General features: G+C 53.4%; 1 protein-coding gene across 1 annotated transcript in view; it reads left to right on the top strand.

The window, feature by feature from the left end:
* Ulk4 (unc-51 like kinase 4) overlaps positions 1 to 21,554 on the top strand; it is a 246,945-nt gene that overhangs the window by 114,746 nt on the left and 110,645 nt on the right. The window contains exon 33 of the mRNA XM_055601553.1: positions 18,923 to 19,028. Coding sequence (XP_055457528.1) covers positions 18,923 to 19,028 — 106 coding nt within the window. The remainder of the gene's footprint in view (positions 1 to 18,922; positions 19,029 to 21,554) is intronic.

Below are 21,554 nucleotides of genomic sequence, written 5' to 3'. Positions count from 1 at the left end.
CCAGATCCCAGAGAGCAAAGGAACCAGAGCACCTAACTTCGTTTTTTAAATTTTTATTTTATGTGCATTTGTGTTTTGCCTGCACGTATATCTGAGTAAGGGTGTCGGGGCCCCTGAACGGAGGTTCCAGACAGCTGTAAACTACCATGTGGGTGCTGTGAATGGAACCAGGGTTGTTTGGAAGAGCAGCCAGTGCTCTTACCTGCTGACGCATCTCTCCAGCCCAAGAGCAGCTGCTGCTTAAGCGACAGCTCTGCAGTGAAAAGCTACTCTGGTTAGGAAAAGTGGCCATTTGGGGCCTCGCCTTTCTGCACTGTCTTCCTGGCTGAGCAGCAGAGGCAGAGTTGATGCAGTTACTGGGTGCTGCCAGGATCCTCAGATGGAGCTGGAAATCTGAGGCCTTGAGTCAGTGCAGATTTGTGGGGAAGCCAGTGGAATTGTGTTTGGGATCTATCTGAGGCGCCGGTGTGGAGCAGGAATGCAGTGCAAAGCCACTCAAGGCCAGCTACAGCAGGGGACTTCTGGATTCGGATTTTTGATGACACAAATAACATGTGCTCATAATTTCAACAATCCGGAAAGTCTGACGGGTCGTGAGGCGTGCCTACAGATTGAAGCACTTTCTTAGCATTTTACATGTGTGTAGTATGTTTGTTCAAAAATAGAACTGTCGGTGACTTGACTTCCTATTTTCGAGTCTGTAGCAATGCTGGTTGAGTGTGAGCGTGCACATGTGTGCCCGTAATTCAGCGGTGTCATTGCGTCAGGGTCATTCAGTTATGCTCATGCCATTCGCCAGCAAACTCAAAACAGCTCTTTTATCTCCTTGGTGAAATTTACGCTTATGTTTTGTTTTTGTTTTGCCTTTTCATCTTATTATAAGTGGAGGTTGTTGGGTTTTTAATTTAAAAGTAGCTCCATTTATTGCCGTTTGTGTCTGTAGGTTTAGCAGGTGTGCGTGAAGGTGCCTGTGTATACATGCAGGGGTCAGGAGAGGGCGCTGCTGGTCCTCCCTGGCACTCCTCACACTCCTTCTGAGGCAACGTCTCTCCTGGGATTGGCACCCGCGTTTCCTTGGGTGGGCTGGAAGCGATGCCCCTGTCTCCAACCCCTGGGAGTTTGGGTTGGCTGTCACCGGCCTGCTGGAATCCAGCTCTGGTCCCTCTAACTGCTGAGCCACCTCCCCAGCCCTTCCTACGGGTTTTCCAGTAATTCATGATTGATGTGTAGAGATGTAAGAGCTTTCTAATACTGTGTACCCGGCAGTTTTACGAAATTCAGAGTTCCGGCAGTTTCCTGCTAAGCGCCTTCACCGTGCAGTTAGCTGTCTGTCTGTGCAGTTATGTGTGTGTGATGTTATTTCCTTGCCCCGGTGATGGGCTGTGGTGTGCGTCACTGCCTTGTTCTGCTTCTAGCAGAAAAGCTTTGCGTTTCTCACTGTTTGGTGTGCCCTCCGCCACAGGCTTGCCATACGTTAATTATACTGGGGTGCTTTAGGTCGATCAACGTGTCCGTCCTGTCTAATTTTGTTAAACGTTCTTTCCTGTACCTGTTGAGCGGCTACCACCGTTTTGCCCTTTCTTCCGTACTGCAGTCCGCTGCGTCGTTTCTCTGGAGGCTGGCCATCCTTGGATTCCAGGGTCAGAGTGCTCGACCGTGCTGTGTCAGCGGCCCTGTGCTGGTTCCGGCACTTGCTAGACCTGGGTGAGGCTGCTGCTCACCTGCCGCCCTCCAGGGACGCTGGCCCACAATTCCTGTTCTTCTAGCTCCTGCTCTGGCTTGTGTGTTGGTAGGAAGTGTCGCCTTACCAGACGAGTTCACAAGTTCCTATAACCCTCACACTTGGAGGAGCTTGGGGAGGGTTGGAGTTACTTATTAAATGTTTGGTAGAAGTCTCTGGTGACACAATTGGATCCCGGGTTTTTTGCTGCTGGATTTCCTTAGTGTCTTTGCTCATTGTTGCCTTGCTTGTAGTCTGCTTCTCCACAGTTTACTCTTTTTTTTTAAATTATTTTTATTTTTATTATTTACAGTTTATTCACTTTGTATCCCCCTGTACCTCCTTCCCTCTTCCCCTCTCAGTCCCACTCTCTCTCCTCCCTATCCATGTCCCTCTCCCAGTCCACTGATAGGGGAGGTCCTCCTCCCCTTCCCTCTGACCCTAGTCTAGCAGGTCTCATCAGGACTGGCTGCATTGTCTTCTTCTGTGGCCTGGTAAGGCTGTTCCCCCTCAGTTTACTCTTAGTAGGAAATATTCTTGGAATTCGTCTGCTTTTTGTAGATAGCCAAATTCTTGGCCTAGAATTGTTCCTATGGTCCTTACTATATTTTGGATTTCTTCTCTCTATTGATTTCCATGGTGTAGGTCTCTGTATACTCCTGGCTGGCCTGGGACTTGATATGTAGCGAGGCAGGCCTTCCGTGCATGGAGATCCACCTGCCTCTGCCTCATGAGTGCTGAGGTTGAAGGCGTGCACCACCAGATCGGGGGATATTTTCTGCTTCTGTGATGTTGAGTACCACATATTCGCCACACAAGTAGCTTCATTTGTCGTCTTATATGAGTGTTTCCATTAGCTGAAGTGATGGGGGCCGATTCAGAGCTACACCGCTGAGCGCCTCACCCACCCCGTCAGGATGTGCGTGTGTCCTGTCAGAAGTCAGGGGTGGCCACACTCATCTGCCTCGTCTTCCATTTTCCATTTCAGATAGTTCTGCTCTGGTATTTGCTACTTTCTTATTTTCACTTGGAGCTTAAGTTTGTGTTCTTGTTGTCACTGTTTTTATTGGGCTATGAAGACAAGTTTATTTATTCAAATTTTATCTTAACATAGGTATCCATAGCTACAGAAAGCTACCCAGATGTCAACAACATTTACCTGGATGTCTGGGACTTCCTGTGTACTCTCAGTGTGTCAGTCCTGGATGTCTGGGACTTCCTGTGTACTCTCAGTGTGTCTGACTGGATGTCTGGGACTTCTTCTGTCCTTTTAGGGTGCCATGAGTACACAGTGTGCCTTTTATGCTTAGTAACTTGGCATTTTTTCTGTTTGTTTGTGTTTATTTCGCACACACTCCCCCATGTGTGATGCACCCCTAAAGCGTCATACATCCCACTTTTTTTTCTGTCTCATAATCAGTCTTAAATACTGAGATGCGTGGCTGGGATGTGACTCAGGGGTAGATGGCTTGCTTAGCAGGGAAAACGAAATTTTCAAGTCACATCGTTATGTGCTTCCCAGCATCTCCCGTCTACCTAGAACTTTTCAGTAGTGTGTTTCTGGTGCTTCAGCTGTGCATATCACGAAGTAAAACTTCTGCAGGCTTATGTTTGCTCAGCATCTCCCCTCCCCTAGCCTGTTTCCTCTGGCCGTGGTTTCACAGAGCCTTAGACATCGAGACTGTCCATCAGGCTGTTTTCTTCACCCCTTAGGACCTTTACTCTTTCCGCTCTCTCCAGCCATTTGGGTAGAACTTTTTCTTCTCTCTCTCTCACCTGAAATTGCCCCACGAGGACGAAGGACACTCTCTGTCTCCCATGCTAACCCATCACTGCATATGCACCTCAGGGTTAAACAGCCACCGACTGCACGTCTGATGGAGCATTACAAACTGGGCACTGGCTTTTAATGTTTTGGTGAATTTTATGTGCAGCTTCGCTAAGATTTAGAATTATTTGTAAATGAAGCTGGAACATAGTTCTTATGCCATGTGCTAGTTGTTACACTCTGTGCTTTGAAGTATTTATAGTTTCACACGGAGCTGAGAGAAGACGGCGCATGGAGACTCCTGCACTCTTCATCCAGCTTGTGGGCATAGTTTCTGTGCTGCTGGGTCATTTCGAACCCAGAAAATCCACCTTCTTACAGTGTGCATGCATAATCCAGCTTCATCATTTGGTTTTTAGGCGTGGTTCATAGGACACTACATTGTTCTCCTCCTCATTCTGTGGTGCTTGCGAATGTAGATTCTCTGTTTTGGGAACCTGGAGTGAGAGTGAGAGCGGGTGTTGAGTTAGTCCACCTGATGATCTCTCTAGTCACTCTGCTGACCGAGGAGGGCGCAATGGTGCCAGCTGCTGGGGTTCGAGGCGTCCTCCGTCCTGTGTCTCACCATCTCCCAGCATTGCCAATTGGGTCACGCATATTTAGGGCTTCTGTGTGTCCTCGTTGCTTCAACTGTCACCTTGACACTGTCTAGAGTCACCTGAGAGGGAGACTCAACTGCGGGATTGCCCTGATCAGACTGGAACATCTGTGGGGACTGTCTGTTAGTCACGGGGGGCCATCCCACAGTGGGCAGCACCGTTTCCTGGGAAGGTGGTCCTGGCTGATACGAGAAAGCTAGCTGCACGTGAGTGCGTGAGTGTGCCAGGGAGCCTTCTCTGTCAGGTTCCTGCCCTGACTTCCCTCAGGGGTGGACTATGACCAGGGAGGATAAGCTGAAATAAATCCTTTCCTCACTCTGGCTGCTTATGCTCACAGTGTTTTTTCACAGCAACCGGAAAGGGAATCAGGGTGCGTGTTTTCCTGGTGAATTCAGTTTGTATGTAATTATACCAGCTTTATTTTGTCCCTACCCAATGTCTCTCTTGCTGTAGTTTTCTTTCCTGTGCAGACTACTTCTTCTGATGCCAGTATGCTGTACTTTCTTTCTCTTTATGTTTTCTCCTGTCTTTCTGTGGTCGTTCAATCTTCCCATATCATTCTATAGTAAAATGAGTTTCTTGCAGACAGCATGCAGTTGGGTCCCTCTCACTTGTAATCTGTGTGGGAACTCGTCTTTTCAGCAGTCAGTTTAGATCTTTTACACTTGTGATGATTGATGTGCTCAGGTACTGCCCATTGTTTTATTGACCATTTATTTATTGTTTGCCTTTTTTGTTTGTTTCCGTTCTCTTCTTGGTTTTCTGTGGATTACATTAACATTTGTTTAGAATTTAATTTTGGTTTGTATGTAGTAGTTTTGACTGAATTTCTTTGTAAGGACTCGGTATGTGTGTATGTGTGTGTGTATGCATGGGTGTGTGTGTGTGTACACTCTTAACCTCCTACAGCACATGGAGGTGTTTGTCTTCTCTCTGTGTGGACCATGCCTTCTGTTCTCCTGCCACTGGCTCCTCTTGGCTCTCAGGCTGTCTTCCTCTTGCCTCTCCTGGCTCAGCCACCTGCCTCTGTCGTTGGTGCTCAGGGAGCCCAGTGTATTTTAAAGGATAGGCCAAGTGGCAGCTTTTTACTTGTAGAACTGGTTGAGTAAAGGCTGTGTGGCTTGTCGACATCCTGCAGCGGGCGCTGGCTTTTGTCGGGTTCCTCTGCGCCCCTGAACTTGGATCACCAATTGTCAGTAGCAAGTGCTCAGCAACTATTTGTGTGAGCCAGTGTGTGCGTAAGGGGAGTGGTAGTGGGTCTAGGCTGTGATGAGCCGTAGAGTCTGGGCTTAACCTCATAACTGCTCAAGTGCTGTGCGAGAATGCTAAGCAGAGACGTGACGTTTGCATTTAGAAAGTTCTGTGTGAGAGTCTTTTGTGTGGGGAGAGCACTTTGGAGCAACTGAGTTAACCAGTGGTTGCTACCCAACCACTGTCCTTTCATGGATTTTTTTTTTTAGATTTATTTGGTTATTTGTGCTTTTTTTTTGTGCTCTGTGTGGACAGGCTCTCTCCCCTGTGGTAGGTAGGAATAGATCTCACAGTTTGTAGCTATAGAAGGAAGAATATTGTTGTCCTTCCTTGTGCGAGCTCCTGTGACTGTTCCAGTAGCGCAGGGTGTTTCACTGGAGCAAGGGTGGACATGGACAGAGCTGCAGTCAGCTGACCTTAAGATGAGGAGGCTGCTCCAGTTGACCCCATGAGTTTACAGTAGCCAGGAAGGTCCTGAAAACATGGAGGGAGACTGAACTGGCCAGTGCAAGCTCTGGCATACAGTCATGCCTTTTCTTGTGGTGATAATATACCTAGAGACAGCTTGGAGGATGAAGAAATTATTTTGTCTGCTGGTGGGAGAGACACAGTTATCAAGGCAGGGAAGGCTTGGTGGTGGAATGTGTACTGTTGTGGTGGGCCCAGGGAGACAACTCTCAAGGCCCTTCCCCAGCAACCCCCATATTTCAGTGGGGCCACATTTCCTAAAGGAGCCCTCTGGATCAGAGCCATGGAAACGCTACTGCAGGTTTTACAGTGGGAGCTAAGGCAAGGTCAGATCTTGGTGGCTGCTCAGGGCGGGGTGGGCACGTCAAGACAGGGCCATCTCAGCTTTTGTCAGTCATCTTCCTTGGGATTAGAGTACCTCATGTGTCCATGTGCCCCTCAGGGTGCTCAGAACTCCTGTTCTCAGGAATAGCTGGGACTGCCTGTGTGAACAATGTGCTGGAAATTAGGTTTGTTTCTGCAATCAGATAGTTATTATTCTTTAATTAGCATTCCTCAGAAATATTCATGGAAGGTGAAGGTTTGGGCAACAAAAGTTAAAGACCATGGAGTGCTCTAACTCCTCCTGTGGTCTTCAGGGTCTCCTGGCCTGGGTTCAGCTTGTGGGTCTGCCCCTGGAAGCCTCCCATCTGCATTCTGGTTTGGACATGCGCACATATCCGTTTTACTTCTGTGTATGCCACACGTGTGTGCTTCCACACACCACATGTATCCACATGTACCCATCGGCACTCTTAGTAGCCTAGGCTGTCCTGCCCAGCCTCTGGCTGCCTCGCCTGTTCCCTCAACCCCTCCAGCTTCCCCGTCCTGCTAGAGAACGTGACACATGGTCTTTTGATAGTGCATGTGCGCTGGTGAAGGATCCTTGCCGTTCTCTTCCTCTTCCTCTTCCTCTTCCTCTTCCTCTTCCTCTTCCCCTGTACTTCCTCTTCCTCTCCTTCTTCCCGTCCTCCTCCTTATCGGGCACTACCCGCTCGGCAGCCACCCTGCTCCTGAGCTGTGTCTCCAGCAGAGCGTTCATGTCTCATTTGTAGGACTCTGGCTGAGTGACCTGCATCTTTTTATTTTCGTTTCTGAAGCCCAGCCAGCTCTGCTGGGTTAACTTGTGGCCTTCCGAGTGCTGGGACTGCAGGCACACGGCAGCTCCCCTCCACTTGCCTTCCTTAAAGGGTGTCTTCAGACTCTAACACCTTGTTCACTCCCCACCAACCCACTGTCCCAGGTCAGGGGGACTGTGGGCAAGCCTGCTCTCCTGGTGGCTCTTGTTCTTGTCTAAGTAATGTTCCCCTCTCTTCCCCCCTCCCCCATTTCCCTCGTCCCCTCTTCCCCTCCCCTCCCCTCATTCTCTGAGTAGTTATGCTCTGAAATGACAGGCAGGGGCCGCGCCTGCCCAGCATTGAGTTCTGCAGATGCAGGCGCCAGGCCTTGGGCTCCAGTCACTGAGCACCCTTCCGGTTCCCATTTGGAAATTTTGATGTCTACATTTTTACTTCTATACATTTTGCTTTTGCTGCCACTGAGAATCATGGGATTGTGTTCTCAGCTCTCTTGTCAACTGGTGTATCTTAGTTTTGTTTCTGTCTCTGTGATAAAACTCTGACCAAAAGGCAGCCTGGGGAGGATAGGGTTTTTATTTCACCTTATAGCTCTCTGGTTATCCTTCGTTATGGAGGCAAGTTGGGACAGGATCTCGAGGCAGGAACCTGGAGGCAGGAGCTGAAGCAGAAGCCATGGAGGAACCCTGGCCTGTTCCTCATGTTTTCTTATGTGGCTGGGACCGCCAGCACCACCCACAATGGGCTGGCCCTCCTACACCGATCGCTAATTAAGAGCACCCCACCAACTTGCACAGGCCAGCCCGTGGCAGCATCTTCCCCAGCTATGACATTACAAGGAGAAATGTGGATTTGTTTCCAGGCAGCCTCATCCTCCCGGCCCCTTCTCCCTCTGTCAGACACCTCTCTTTGCCTGCTTGGTGGCTGCTCGTGCTTTGCCGTGGAGCGCAGGGTGACTCATGCCCCTGTCCCTCTGCCACTGCCTGCTTGCAGGCCCCTGTTTACAGTGCATGGCTGCTGGTAGTCCACCCTGCCGTCCCTGGGCACGTGGCTCTAGATGGCTGCGGCGTCCTGCTGGGTATGGAGAGCTCAGTGGACAGAGTACTAAGCCCGTGGCCCACGTCCACCAGGCAGCAGCACGGCTGAGGCTGAGTTGCTGGTGGTAATGCGGACACCAGCATGAGGAGGTGGGGCGGAAGGAGCTGCCTGGCTGAAGGTCTCTGCGGCACATCGGCTGCACGCTCAGCCTCTAACTACAGTGCAATGGTCTTCTCATAGACACAAATATAAAACAAGATACCTTCCCACTGCAGAACAGTGAGGTCTTGGATGGTCCATCTCTTCTTATTAATCTCACAGGGGCTCATGTTGGAATATAAATAGACCTTATTTGTGCTTGCAAATCAAATCACCATGAAAGGTTATTTCAAGAGGCAGAAGCAAAATCATAATAAGATAATTTAGTGGAAAGGGGAGCTGAGAGTGTGCTTAATGGAACATGATGGGGTTTAATTTTCTTACTGTTTCCATCATTAAAGCTCCATTATCTTTCCCGAGTCCTCATTTAGGTGTCCTGTCAGAGCGTGGCTCCTAGCTATTTCTGGGGCACACGGAGGCTGGGGTGCCATTAGGACAGAAATCACTAATGCTGCTCCATCCTTTCATTTCTGCTCTTTGATGGCTGTGTCTTGCTTCCGAGTTTCCCACCTGGTTGTGCTCGACTCATGTCCTGAAAGCATGTGTGCCTCCACCAGGAGCTTTCAAAGGCGTGAAGAACCAAGCCTTATTGTCGAGCGAGTCCTGGGGGGGTTCATTTTGGTGGGGGGGGGAAGGGGCTGACACTTTCGGTTTCACAGAATTTGATGGACCAGAACTGAACTGAGACCCTTGAGGAGAATTCCAGGAAGGTCTGGCCCTTTGGTGGCCTGCTGTAGCTGGTGGAGAGTCTGGCGACCTGCTCAGCCACAGACGCAGCCTGGTATGCTGTCATTCTTACACCAGACAGTCTTTGAGCCTGAGGCTTCTGGCTGGGCTGGCTGCCTAGTGCCCACCTGTCTCTGCCCTGCCCCTGCCAGGGCTTCAGGCTTTTAAGTAGGTGCTGGAGGTTTGAACATAGGCCCCTACCCACAGAGCCATCTTGCAAGCTCTGGGTGTTAGTTTTTATACAAAGTTTAGTGTGGATTCTAAAAACCTGAGCCCGCTGCTGGGTTGGGGGGTTAGGGGTTAGGGGAGAGTGTGTGGGTCTCTGTAGCTGGCCTGGTGTTGAGCGTGTCTCTGCTGCAAACACCCACGTGCTCTGGGCTGCAGAACCACAGCCAGTGCATTTCTCTACATTTTCTTTCTTTCCGGGATCTGCCGTTTCTCCCTGCCCAGCGTCACTGCCTGCTCTGTCCTGGGAACTGCCAGCTCACACTGGCATCAATCTGGCCTAATCCTCGGCACCTGGTACCCATGGCCCTGCAGGGTGTGGCCTGCCCATCCTTCGATGGGAAAGCTCCTAGGGAACTTGGTTGGGGCCTGAGCCCAGGGCAAGGCGGGCAGGAGCTGGCCTGGCCTGCTGCTGCTTTTGACATTTCCTACTTTAGGTCAGTCTTGGGTGGCATTTCTGTTTTTTTGTTTTGATTTTGGTTTTTTGGTTTTTTTCCAGAGGTTGGGGATGATCCCAGCTGAAAAGCAATGTGTACCGTAGAAGGCGGGTGACTTGAATCTGCAGCCATGGATCTTGATGGCATAAACTTCTATCCATGAGCAATAAAACCTAAGTGTCTCTGCATCTGGGTGCAGGGTTGGGGTTCTCGTGGGGAGCCCTGAGGGAGCCTGTATGTAACAAGCGTGCTTGTTACATACTCTGCAAAGCGTGGTGGTCTCTGTGCAAGATGAGGTTGGTTTGGGTTTTGTTCCAGGACAGCATGCTCTGTGAGGTGAGATGCTCTGTGCCTGTGACTCAGGATGACGGACAGCTACTGCGGACCTTCACAGACCTGCCTGAGGCACACATAAGCCATGGAGACTTTTAACATGGTTTAAAGCTCAGGCCCTTTGCTGGGCCAGTTTTCCAGCTGCTATCAAGATGTAACCGACTATTCCAGCCTGGGTCCCAGCCATGCGGCTAGCTCCCTCCCTGTCTGCCCCGGTCAGGGCATCACTTGTGTCTTCCCGGAAGTTATGGCCTAGCACTTCCAGCTATTGGCCACCTGTCGCATCGAGAACTCGAAGCTCTCAGACCGCCTGGAGGCCTGGAGGGCGGTCCGACCTTCAGGTACCTGAGCAGGTGTGGGAGGACAAGTACTCACAAGTGTAGGGCCATCGACGCCAACCCAAGACCTTGCTGGCACTTAGCTCTCTGCAGGTACCGCAGTCAACAAGTGACAACACGGAGACACACTTTACTCAGTGTGAAGGAAGGTTGCCCCAACAGACGGGGGCAGATGGCTCAGCGGTTAGAGCATCAACTGCTGTCAGGACCTGAGCCCGGGTCCCAGCACCCACGCAAGAAGCTTCCAATCTCCTGTCAGTCCATTTCTGGGGGGGTCTGGCGCCCTCTCGTGGGCTCCCCAGGCACTGCACATACTCACACATACTCACACACAGACACAGACATGCAGACGTTAACAATAAAAAAATCTGTAAAAAGTGACAGACTTTTAAAGTCTCCATGTGTCCCTCTGCAAATGGCTTGTCCTGTGTGGGGGTGGTGGGTGTGTTCTAAGTGAGCGTTAGTATGCATCAGAGTGTGGCTGTGTGTGTGGGAGCCAGCCTCTCTTTGTGCCCAGGGCTCCTCTGTGTCATAGAACCCTGATTAGAAACAGCGACCCGGCAGCGGAGCTCTGCCCCTCCAGCTCCTTCCACACGTGTGTGAGAAGTTTGGGGGTTCAGGCCGGTCAGCGGGTTCTTAGACTGGAGCCACCGGTGGGTCGGGTTGGAGTGGGTGGTGGGAGCAGGAACACTCCGGTGAAGGCTGCTGAGTCCCTGATCCTGTGTGTGTGTGTGTGTGTGTGTGTGTGTGTGTGTGGCGCATGCTGTGTGTGTGTGTACACGTGTGCCCCTCTGGTGGGCTGCGCGGAGGGGAGACCAGCGAGGCTGGTTCTCGAGCTGGAGTCTTGGATGCCCAGGTGGGTGTCCCTGGGAAAGCCGTGCTCCCCGGGGTGTGCGGTGGCACTCAGCCGGCTCCTGAGGACCCTGTAACAGCACAGCTTCGCCTTGCTCTCCGGCTGGTCCATGTGCACTCACAGAAGGATGAGGGACGCGCAAGCGCGCAGTCCTTCACCCACTCGCGTGTGGGTGGTCCTTGCCGCTGTCCGCAGCAGATCTCGGAGGCAGCAAGACTGACTTGACCGTGGCCACCGAGCTCTGCGGTGGTTGTAGCCTGATGGCGGTCTGCGCTGCACGCCCTCTGTGGCATCCTGAGCCTGCGGCACAACCATGGGTCTGTGCTCAGTCTGCCGGTTTGTTACCTTGCTGCTCGTGCCTGAGTGCACAGGGTCACGACCAAAGCAGGTCACCTGGGATGGTGTGCTGTCCACGTGTCTGCTCGCCTCGCCTCGCCTAGTCTGGAGGTAGCAGTCCCAGCACCTTCCGTCCCCCTCCTGAGGAAGGTGCACACGGCACCAGCAGCTCCTGAGAACTCACAGGCGGGAAGGTCCGAAGCCCCAGCACCGTCTTCCGGGTCGCGGTGGGGACAGTGTGGTAGTGAGTTTGGGCAGCTGTGCCCGCCGTTACGTGGTCCACAGTCTCCTGCCTTACCTCTCCAGGGCTGGGGCTGGGAACATCCGCCCACATGCTGTGCCGTGACCGTCCTTAACTGGCAGTTACTGTATGCACAGCAGGCTGATATGTCTTTGATTCACTAGTCCGTCTCCTGCCCTTGGAGGGGCTCAGGGTGTTGGGCCTGGTGCCTTTAGCATGTCGGCCGTGTTTATAGCGACTTGGCTTCAGCACCCCCAGTCAGTAGGGAACTACACCTTGGCTCCCCTGGCAAGAATTCTACCCAGATGGCTCCTGCTCTCATGGGAGGCGCTGTGTCTCCCAGGCCTTGTGTTGTTATTTTGGGCAGCTGGGGGGAGGAAGGATGAGGGAGGTAACTGCACACTTGCCCCCTGCTGACTCACCCTCCCTGCTTCAGGCCGCTCTTCCACCAGGCACATCGCAGGCCAGGTTGGTCTGTGCACACTCGGGGAACACACATAAGCAAGGCGACATCCACCCCCAGGGCGCTGCCCCCGCAGCTTCCTTTAGGCGCTGTTGCCAGAGTTCTCTGCTGGGGCAGCCTTGGCAGCGGCCCACCGCTCTGCCTTGCGGCACACCCCATCAGGAGCCAGGGCTGTGGGAGCTGGCTAGAACTCCAGATGACACGGATGTGCCAGGCTAGGAGCCAAGCGACAGTTAGCCTGCAGAGTTCCTCAGCTCTGCCACTGTCGTGGACCAGGACCAGAATTCCAGCGACGCCTTGGCAGCAGTACCGGCTGCTTCCGGCCTGCTCTGCCAGGTGGAGCACTCCGCTCGTGGTCATTGGTACCTGCGGCTGCTGGAGGACCCCGGTGGTCCCTGTCAGTCAGATTTAACTGTGGTGTTTGCTTCCTCTGTCATCATCAGTGGGCGATGCCCACTCTGTCTCGTTGTCTGACTCTTACGCTGTTTGCACCATACAGCTTGGCTCCAGATGGAGAAAAGCCTGGGCCCGGGCACTCCTTCACCCTTGCCCAACTCGTGCCCACTCAGCACCCGCAAGCTCTGGCCTCATTGGCAGAGGAGCTGTTCAGCTACATCACCGCTGGCACCACAGGTGCCCTGCAGGCACTCAGCGTCCGCCATCACACCCCAAACAGCCCCAGGAGGGGCCCCCAATCCCGTGTCTACTTCCCTGCCTCTCTGTGATGTAAATGACTGAACTGATTTTAAACTCTTGCCCCCTTCCCACTCCTCTCCCCAGGATTGGTGTGTGAGTCACAGAGCAGTTTCCAAATTTTTCCGAGGAAAGCTGCTTTGAGTTGAGGGGGTTGGAGCAGCATCTTGCTTCTCCTGCCCGACACTCCCGCCCTCTGTCTTCTCAGGGTTTTAAGCCCCACCAGGGACAGTGACCTTGGGCTTTCTGTAGATGCAAGTGCTTCGCTGCAGCCCGTGGCCTCTGGGGTAGAAGCTGCAGGAATGGAGGCCGAGCCCTTGCTGTTTCAGGAGGCCTGTGATGTTGGCGATTGCACCTGTGGATGGAGTCGGGGAGGCGGAGCCACATGGCTGTGCAAATGTGCAGGTTGTAAGGGTAGCTGCCACCAAAGAGGCGAGAACCTGGAGGGTGGCCTCAGCTTAGCGTCCACAGAGCTGGAGCTGTGGGCAGAAGGAGCTTGGGGAAAGCCAACCGTCAAAAGCAAAGCGTCTCTTGCCCTCATGCGTATTTGCCGAAGCTCCCAGGGGTCTCACAGAAGTGAGAAGGCTTACAAATGGAAGCGAGTGGCCAGGGTCACCTCCTGGAGCCTCACTTTGGACCACTGTAGAAGTGTGTGGGTCCCAGGTGGCTCCGAAGCCAGCTCGGCTGATGGTGCAGCTGAGCTGTCACGTATGTGGCTGTTTTCTTTCTGTGTGGCTCATTGCACTGAGCACGGTGTTGTCTGGGTCTGCCTGTCTGTTGTCTGTGGCAGGTGACGTCCCTCCTCTTTAAGGACTATTCTGCTGTGAGTCCTCTCTCTCTATTGCCCAGTGGACCCTTAAGTTGCTTTTGTGTTCTCCTAATTGTGGACACATGGACACTCATCTAAGGCTTCAGTGCCTCAGACGTCACAGCGAGCGGGACACTGGCCCACCGTGATGCCGCTTCGGCAAGGCCGCTCTGTCCTAGCGTTTACTTGCTGAGGCCTTGGCACTTGGGCAGCTTCTGTGAGCACTGAGGCTGTTAGCCAGAAGGCCTGTGCTTCAGGCTGCGCTAGCCTCCTTCCTTAGCAGACGCTGCCTGTCCTAGTGGAGTTCCATCTGCGAAGCCAACACTGAATTTTGCTGCTTCCATTTTGATCATCTGGACTCAGGTGTTGTGTTCTGTTAGCCCCCTCAGTGTTGTTTATTAAATGTCCCCCACTGTGGCGTCAGACACACAAATGATGCCAATAGTGCCTCCCGATGGGCTGTGGAGGAAGGAGGTGAGTGTTGTCCTTTAGCTGGCCTGGGCTCGCGGTTTGTGGGCGGTCGGGAGTGCCTTCTCTCTTGAGCCAGGCTCCCTGATCAATACGTCAGCCTGAAGAGCAGCTCGAGTGTGCGTGCTGTTGTTTTGGGTAAGACCTACAAGCGTCCTTAGAGCTCAGTGGTCAGTGCCGGGGCTCTGGTGGCAGTGGAAGTCAGGTCCATCGTAGCCCAAAGGGAGAGAGGACATGTGTCCCCCCTGCGGCCCAGGTCAGCACTCCTGGGTTCCTTCCCTCCCCCACCCTGGATGCAGATTGCTTTGTTTGCTTGTTTCTGAGACAGGCTCTCATTCTGTAGCCCAGGCTGACCTTGAACTCAGATCCCTCTGCCTTGCGAGCGCTTGGATTCTGGTGTGAGTAGCCTCGTTCCCTCCTCACCCCTTTCAGGTGACCTGACCGGCTGCTGGCTGGCCGAGTGCTGGCTGGTTTGACCCACCCTTTCTGTGACCTCTCTCAGCATTGTACCCACAGAGGCGGGGCCTCTGCCAGCCCAGACGGAGCTCCGGGGTGGAGCATGGCAGGTTGTGCTTGGCTGTGTCACCTCCTCATCTGTAGAAGGAAGTGAGGGTGAAATGGGAAGCGGAGATGAGGCGCGTGCCCAGCCGTCTGTCTGCACACAGCGAGCTCCTGTGTTGCTATGTCGTCCACCTAGCCCTCCTGAGGCCACCTGTGAGGTCACTCCACCGATGCTGGTGTCTGGACCTCCCATCATGTCCAGTGATAGACTGCAGGGCCTGTGTGCTTGGCTGTCTCCTGCCCTGCCTTGGCGTCAGGAGAACACAGCTGTGGGCTCCCTCCTTGTCTAAGGCGCCGCAGACACTGGAGTCGGGGCAGTAAGGGCGATGTTCCCTGCCTCCTGTTTCTGTCTGTGCACCCTGGAACCGAGGCACACACTCTTGGGGAGGGCCTGGGCTGGCCCAGAGGAGCCACCTGGGTGGCTTGGCCTCTGACCAGAACCAGCTCCCGGCCCTCGTCTCCTGGCAGCATTATGGTGTGCCCGCTTGCTTACTTCTGTGTCCTGGTCCCCAGATAATTTTCTGCACCGACTTAAAGAGATGAATGAACAGAACAATCTTGTTAAAGTCTGAGAGGGGAAGCAACTCAGCTGGATAAATGTGAGTGGTGTGGTCTTAGGCCACGCTCGAGCCTTCCCCGTGGCCCTGCAGGTTATGACCTGGTCCTCAGCTGCTCTCACTCCCCCTCACTGTGAGCAGACAGCCTTCTGTGCAGGTTCTGCCTGCCTGCTCCATGTAGAAGCCTGTTACCTAGAGTTGAAAAAGCAGGCAAAGAAACTCCAGAGCATAAGTTTATTAAAAATGTGTTTATTTTTATTTTATGTACATTGGTGTTTTGCCTGCATGCATGTCTGTGTGAGGGCATCAGATCCCTGGGAACAGGAGTTATAAACAATTGTGAGCTGCCATGTGGGTGCTGGGAATTGAACCCAGATCCTCTGGAAGAGCAGCCAGTGCTCTTAACCACTGAGCCATCTCTCCAGCCCCCTAGAGCATAAGTCTTATTAAGTCGCCACTTTAGCATGTGTGCGGTTCAGGATCTGTGCTGGCTCGGGAATGAAGGTGAACACAGTCTGCGGCAGTGTGGAGAACAGAAGGGCGCTGTCTGCAGAGTGTGGAGCTGGGGCCTCATCCCACACTCTGCACCGAATGTTCTTTCATAGTTGATGCACGGCCCCGCTTCCTGAGCCCCGAAGTGGTGGTGAGAGCGTGTGCTTGCCAGGGCGTTTTCTTGGGGCCGCAGGCCTCTGCAGATGTGGCCAGCGAAGGCCTTTCTTTGAGGCGTTACAGGACCTCCTGCTGGGAGCCCTGCCTGTCTGGCTAGGATCTGACCTGGCCTCTTGGTGGCCAGGGGTAAGAGGTTTGAGAGCTGGCCTGCAGCTCACAGCTCGGGGAGGCCCCCATTGCTGGTCCCTGGAGGAGGAGCAGGAGTAGCAGGCCCTGGGGGGGGGGGGGCTGGAGGGACGTCCTCCCACCTGGAATCCTGTCACAGGAAAGCCAGAAGCTGCATGCTGCTCTGACTTCCAGGCCAAAAATGGTCCCCTAGCCCAATTTGGAGATAATGTCTTTGAAAACAAGAAAAACAAGAAAAAAGAGGTGCATTCCGCTGTGAGCTTTATCTCCGGCGAGACTGGCCTTTGTTTACTGCTACTGGCCTGTGAAAAGGACTGGGGCTGTCGTTTTCCAAAAAGGACCCAAATCAGAGATTGAATGGCCTGGCCCTCTGAGGAGAACAGCTCTGCTCTGTGCGGTTGCTTCGTCAAGAAGAGCATGCCACGGCACCTGGGCTCTATTAACCAGCCCTTTCTTCCGCCGTCGCCGTCCAACTGTACGCGCAATTGGATGAAGTTGGTGCCTGCACATCCATCAGCGTGAGCCAGCGCCAGGGACACCCTGCTTGTGGGCATCTGCCCAGGGGCTCTGTGTGCACACTGAAATCAGTGTCAGACACTGTACGTGGAAAGCGCACGCCTTGTCAGAGAGGCACATGGAGTTTCGAGGCTCTCCACAGTGGGACAGTCAGTCCGGAGGAGGATGCCCGGTCACGGGCACACCCTGGGCTCTGTAAGCTCCGGAGCCGTACGTTGCCTTAGAAGGCCCTGGCCTCTCTGCCCATGTGTTTTCTCAGCTCCCAGGTGGCTGGAAGTTACAGACAGGATGAGGAGGAAGGTGACAGCCTTGTTGGCCCTGAGGAGCAGTCACAGCCATGCCCAGTCAGAGTGGGCAGGGAAATGCCAGTGCACTGTGGACCTGAGAGTGTGTGTATTCACGTGGGAGTGTGTGTATTCACGTGTGTCAGAACTCAGAGACAAACATGAGAACAGGTCATTAGAACGGGCAGGCGGCTTGCAGTAAGGCCAGTATCCCAGACAAGGCTTTGCCAAGTCTGGTCAACATGGGCATGGACAGTGAAAAAGGACAGGGTCAGTGGTAGGGCTGAGGGATACCCCAGAAGGCCGAAGAGAGTGCTCCAGGTGTCCTGAGGGCAGTGAGTTTCGAACTTGGGCTTGTGGATGGTTTCCTAAGGAAACTCGAAGTCCCGGCGTTGGGCCAAGGTGTGGATGTCGTGTGGAGAAGTGTGAGGAAACATGATAAAGTTAACAGAATCCCAAGCCTGTGGCTGTCACCACAATCCTTCCAGGCCTCCTGGAAACAACACTAAATAGCTCAACAAGCATTTGTGGGTAGAGCAGGTGCCCTGGAAGGTGAGCTCCGTGCCACTCCCCGTCTGTTATCACAGGTGCACCAGCCCGAAAGGAACCGGGTGAGCAGAGCCCCAAGGGCTAGTGAAGGAACAGACGCGGCCTGTTTCTGCAGATCAGTGCTCACAGGAAACCCCCAATCACCCACCCCTCCTCCGCCCACGCCAGCGCTTCCCCACCCCATCCCCAGACCACGGGTTCCTGTTTGCTGTCAATGAGTTCGCGCCGTTCTTAACTGTCTCCCTCGGCTGAGGTCGCCTCCACCACACCGGACTTTGGTTGGCTCCCCAGCGCACACCTCTTCATTTTCCAGTACAAGCCACGGACACTTAGGGTGCAGTGAGCACGTGTTGCAAAAACCCAAAGACACTAATGGCACCTGCTAAAGCGCAGCTTAAGAACTTGTGTGAGGTTGCAGGGTCAGCCTGATCAAATACTAACCCCAGGAAGTCCAGACGCTTCCGTCTTCAGAAAGGGGTGCATTTCCATCCAATTTTGCCTTCAAGGTGGCCTCCATCCCAGCCACCCTACCCACAGCAGGCGTAGCCCCAAGGCAGTCCTCCCAGCTCGTCCCTCAGTTTCCCCTTTCTTCCTGACACGTGCTGTGGTTTCCTGGCCATGCTGCTGCCTGGGCCGCGGTCTGGGAGGATGAGGAACCCTGTGCTCCAGTACCCTCTGATTCCCAGGGCATCACCTGGCACAAAACGCACCTTCAGTCACTAGCAAACATGACTGATGTTTTAAAATGGAGCTGACTGTGTGTGTGAGAGTGTGGAAAGGCGGGTGGGGTGGGAGTGTCTCCCTGGGCCTCCTCAGCCGGCAGCCCCCTGCTTCTAGCAAGTGCCGAGGGCTGGGACTGTAGTAAGGGTTCCAGAAATGCCCATGCTCAGTGAGGGCGTGGGAACCCTGTCCTAGTGTGCACCCTGGACTTAGAAACTTGTCTCTACCGTGGATTCTGTGGGGCACAGAACTTCGGCTGTTAAGGTTGGCTTCAGTTGTTAAGAAAGGAAGGGCAAGGAAAGTGAGTTCCGTGTGACCTGCTGGCCTTACACGCATCCTTTCGTGAAACCCAAGACCAAAGATGGCATCATTTCCACACACCCCTGGGACCAGTTCCCCTGCTGTGTGACGGCCTGAGCTGAGGAAGTCAGGTCCCCTGAGGGGTCACACCGACCTTGCTGGACTGCAGCACCACGGACAGGAGCGCCACAAGCTGTGGCTGCAGTGTGACCCGGCTTGGGTGGTAGGGGAGGGAAGGGGCCACCCTGACGGAACACAAGTCTGACAGAGTGTTTCACATTGCGGCCTCAAGCCTGCTCACAGGGCCCTGAGCCCCCTGCACTCCACGCCTGGTGCCGCCCAGCTGAGGACAAGCAGCTGACTCTCCACTCCTGGGCAGGCATTGCCCGCCCAGGGCCTCCTGGGATTTTGGAGGGAAGGGCCTAGCTTTGGGACCTGCCACAGGAGAGTACACACGGGGATCCCTCACCTTTCGAGGAGAGTGAAGGAGAGAGTTCTGTCTTGTGGTGATGTAATGGCCTTTCTGCCTGGTCTGTTGCAGGAGCACCAGGAGAGCATTCTGGGAAACACCATGCAGAGCGTGATTGCCTTACTCAACAATCTGGTTGCCTACAAAGACTCAAACATGCAGCTGCTCTACGAGCAAGGTGAGCTGGGCATTGAACCTGGGCCCTCGGGATGAGCAGCCGCTGCTCTTAGCCACCCTGAGCTTTTGGGCCAGCCCCTAATAAACAGCAACTCAGGTTATCAGCCGCAGTTGTGACAGCTCACTCTCAGGAGTTAGAGCCCTGCTTCTGTGTGGCCTCCGTGTGCTCAAGTGTTTCTGGTATTTTTCTATCCTAAGAAAATCGGCTCCAGCCTCTGATGAGAAAGGTCAGCGAAGGTTGTGGGGCCTGGGTGCATAGCCGCGGCAGTCCTCACCCCGTGTGGACGGAGCTTTGTCTGTTTGGTATGGGCTAGCTCCGGAGTGAGGCAGACACAGATGAAGTGGGGACGGGGACCCTGCAGAGGAGAGAGACGGTCTAAGCTTCAGGTTGCACGCTGAACGGGTGGAGGGTGGCCTTGTCTTGTCTGGCCTGGAGGTGGCGAAGATGACCTAGAGTCCTACGGTGCTACAGCCAGAAGGCAAGAGTAGGATGGGTCCAGATGCCCAGTGGGTGACCGAGGAGGTGGGCGGGCTGTGAGTGTCATGGGGCTCGGGCCTGTGGAGACACAGGAGCCTGGAGCTCCACCGAGCTTGAAGAACCATCTGACCTCAGTGACCCGAGCAGTACTGTTGCTCAGTAGAGCAGTTCTGTCTTGTAACTGAGAATGACCTTGAACTCCTGACCCTCCCACCCCCACCACCCCAGGCTGGGATTTCAGGTGACCATTGCCACTGGATTTCAGTGCTGATGTGTAACTCAGTGCTTTGGGTGGGTTCCCCCCCCCCCTTAAAAATTTTCGTTTTTAAATGAAAAAATGTAGGATAACAATTTTAAATGAAAAAAAAAAGTAAGACTGTTTGCCTATATTTGAAAAAATATCAAAAGTTCTTAACATTTTGGAGCTGAGTTTGGGCTCATCCCTGTACCGTGACATTTCTGTAATGGCTCTGGATGCCAGCTTGGCTTTCCCAGCAGACTGTCAGGGCAGTGGATTTACACAACACAGCACAGTGCCACAAAGCAGAAAAACAGAACAAACAGAGACAAAACAGCACCTCCAAAGAGCACTGAAAGGAATTCTCTTCATCTTCAGTGGTTTGTGGAGTATCAGAAATCAAAACACTGATTTTTTTTTTTTTTTGTCAAGTTTGTATTAATCTGTCTAAGTCAATGTTTACTCAAGAGACCAGAAAATCACTTTGAGAGTTGTCTGCGCTGTAAGAATGAAGAAACCACACTTGCCAGCCCTCCTGGACTCCCTTAGGAATAAGATTCAAAGCAAGTGGCACATGCCTGTCTTCCCAGCACTTAGGAGGTGAATGCAGGAGCACCAAGAGTTCAGGGCTAGCCTTAGCCACATAGTAAATTCCAGGCCAGCCTGGGCTACATGAAACCCTGTTTCAAAAAACAAACTCAGTAGATAAGTTGGCAAACCTGTTCCCAGGAGATTCAGTAGGCAGCTGTCAGGGCACAGGAGCAGCATTTGCCAAGTGTCTCTGGCTGGCCGTTAGCCTGAAGCAATCCTCCTGCCTCAGCCTCTCTAGGACCGGGACAACAGAGGTCAGGGGCATGTACCTTTTCCTCCTGAGTGCTGGTGCTAAAGGGGCGTGCCAGGGTTCCGAGCCTGGATTAGAGTGTGAAACATGAAAGTCACCGTGGAAGCACTCAGTGGGAGCGAGTCTGAGACGGGAGGAAGTGTCCAGGAGGTTGTGCCTTCCACGGGCGCTCGGAGCTCTGAAAGGCCTGCCCGTGCCCCAGGAGGGCGCACAGGGAGCTCAGGGAGCATTTGAGACACTCACGTGTGGCAGAGAAGGCAGCGTGGTGGTGGTTGACCAGGTTGACTCCGGTGTGGGCAGCTTTCTCCAGAGACGCCCTGAGGCTCCCCTCCGCAGAGATGAAGGTGCCACTTCCAAGCGTTTCTGTGAAAGTCAAATGATAATATATGCAAATTCTCCGTGCATAGTCACTGCCATTAGCATAAGTATTTAAGGGTAGTAAAAGCCAGCAAGCCTGTCAGCTTGACACCTGACCGCCCGAAGATCGGGAGGGGAGGAAGGGAAGCGGCAGCTGAGTGACTAGAGGAGACAGTTTCTTGCTGACTTGGTCTTCACCCACGAACAAAGTGCTGCCTCTACTCCAGAGCCCCGTGAGATAACACGGGAAATGACTCCTTTTCAAATGAGGGACTGCAGGGTTCTGAACAAGGGACCGTTCTGATAGGAGGTGATGGCTGAAGAGGAAGGCTTCGTCAGGGAGACCTGGCCATGTAGGAACCCACTGATGGAGGTGAGCACAACACACGGAGATGGAGGTGTGAGCCCACTGATGGAGGTGAAAACAGCACACGGTGGTGGAGGTGCAAACCCACTGACGGAGGTGAAAACCCACTGATGGAGGTGAGAACAACACACAGAGATGGAGGTGAGAACAGCCCACTGAAGGAGGTGTGAACCCACTGATGAAAGTGAGAACAACCCACTGATGGAGGTGTGAACAGCCCATTGATGGAGGTGAGAATAGCCCACT

Source organism: Psammomys obesus, unplaced genomic scaffold (genome assembly GCF_907164565.1).
Source record: "Psammomys obesus unplaced genomic scaffold, mPsaObe1.curated_primary_1811, whole genome shotgun sequence".
Classification (NCBI taxonomy): Eukaryota; Metazoa; Chordata; class Mammalia; order Rodentia; family Muridae; genus Psammomys; species Psammomys obesus.
Note: the sequence above shows the minus strand (reverse complement) of the source record. Positions and strands in the feature narration are given on the sequence as shown.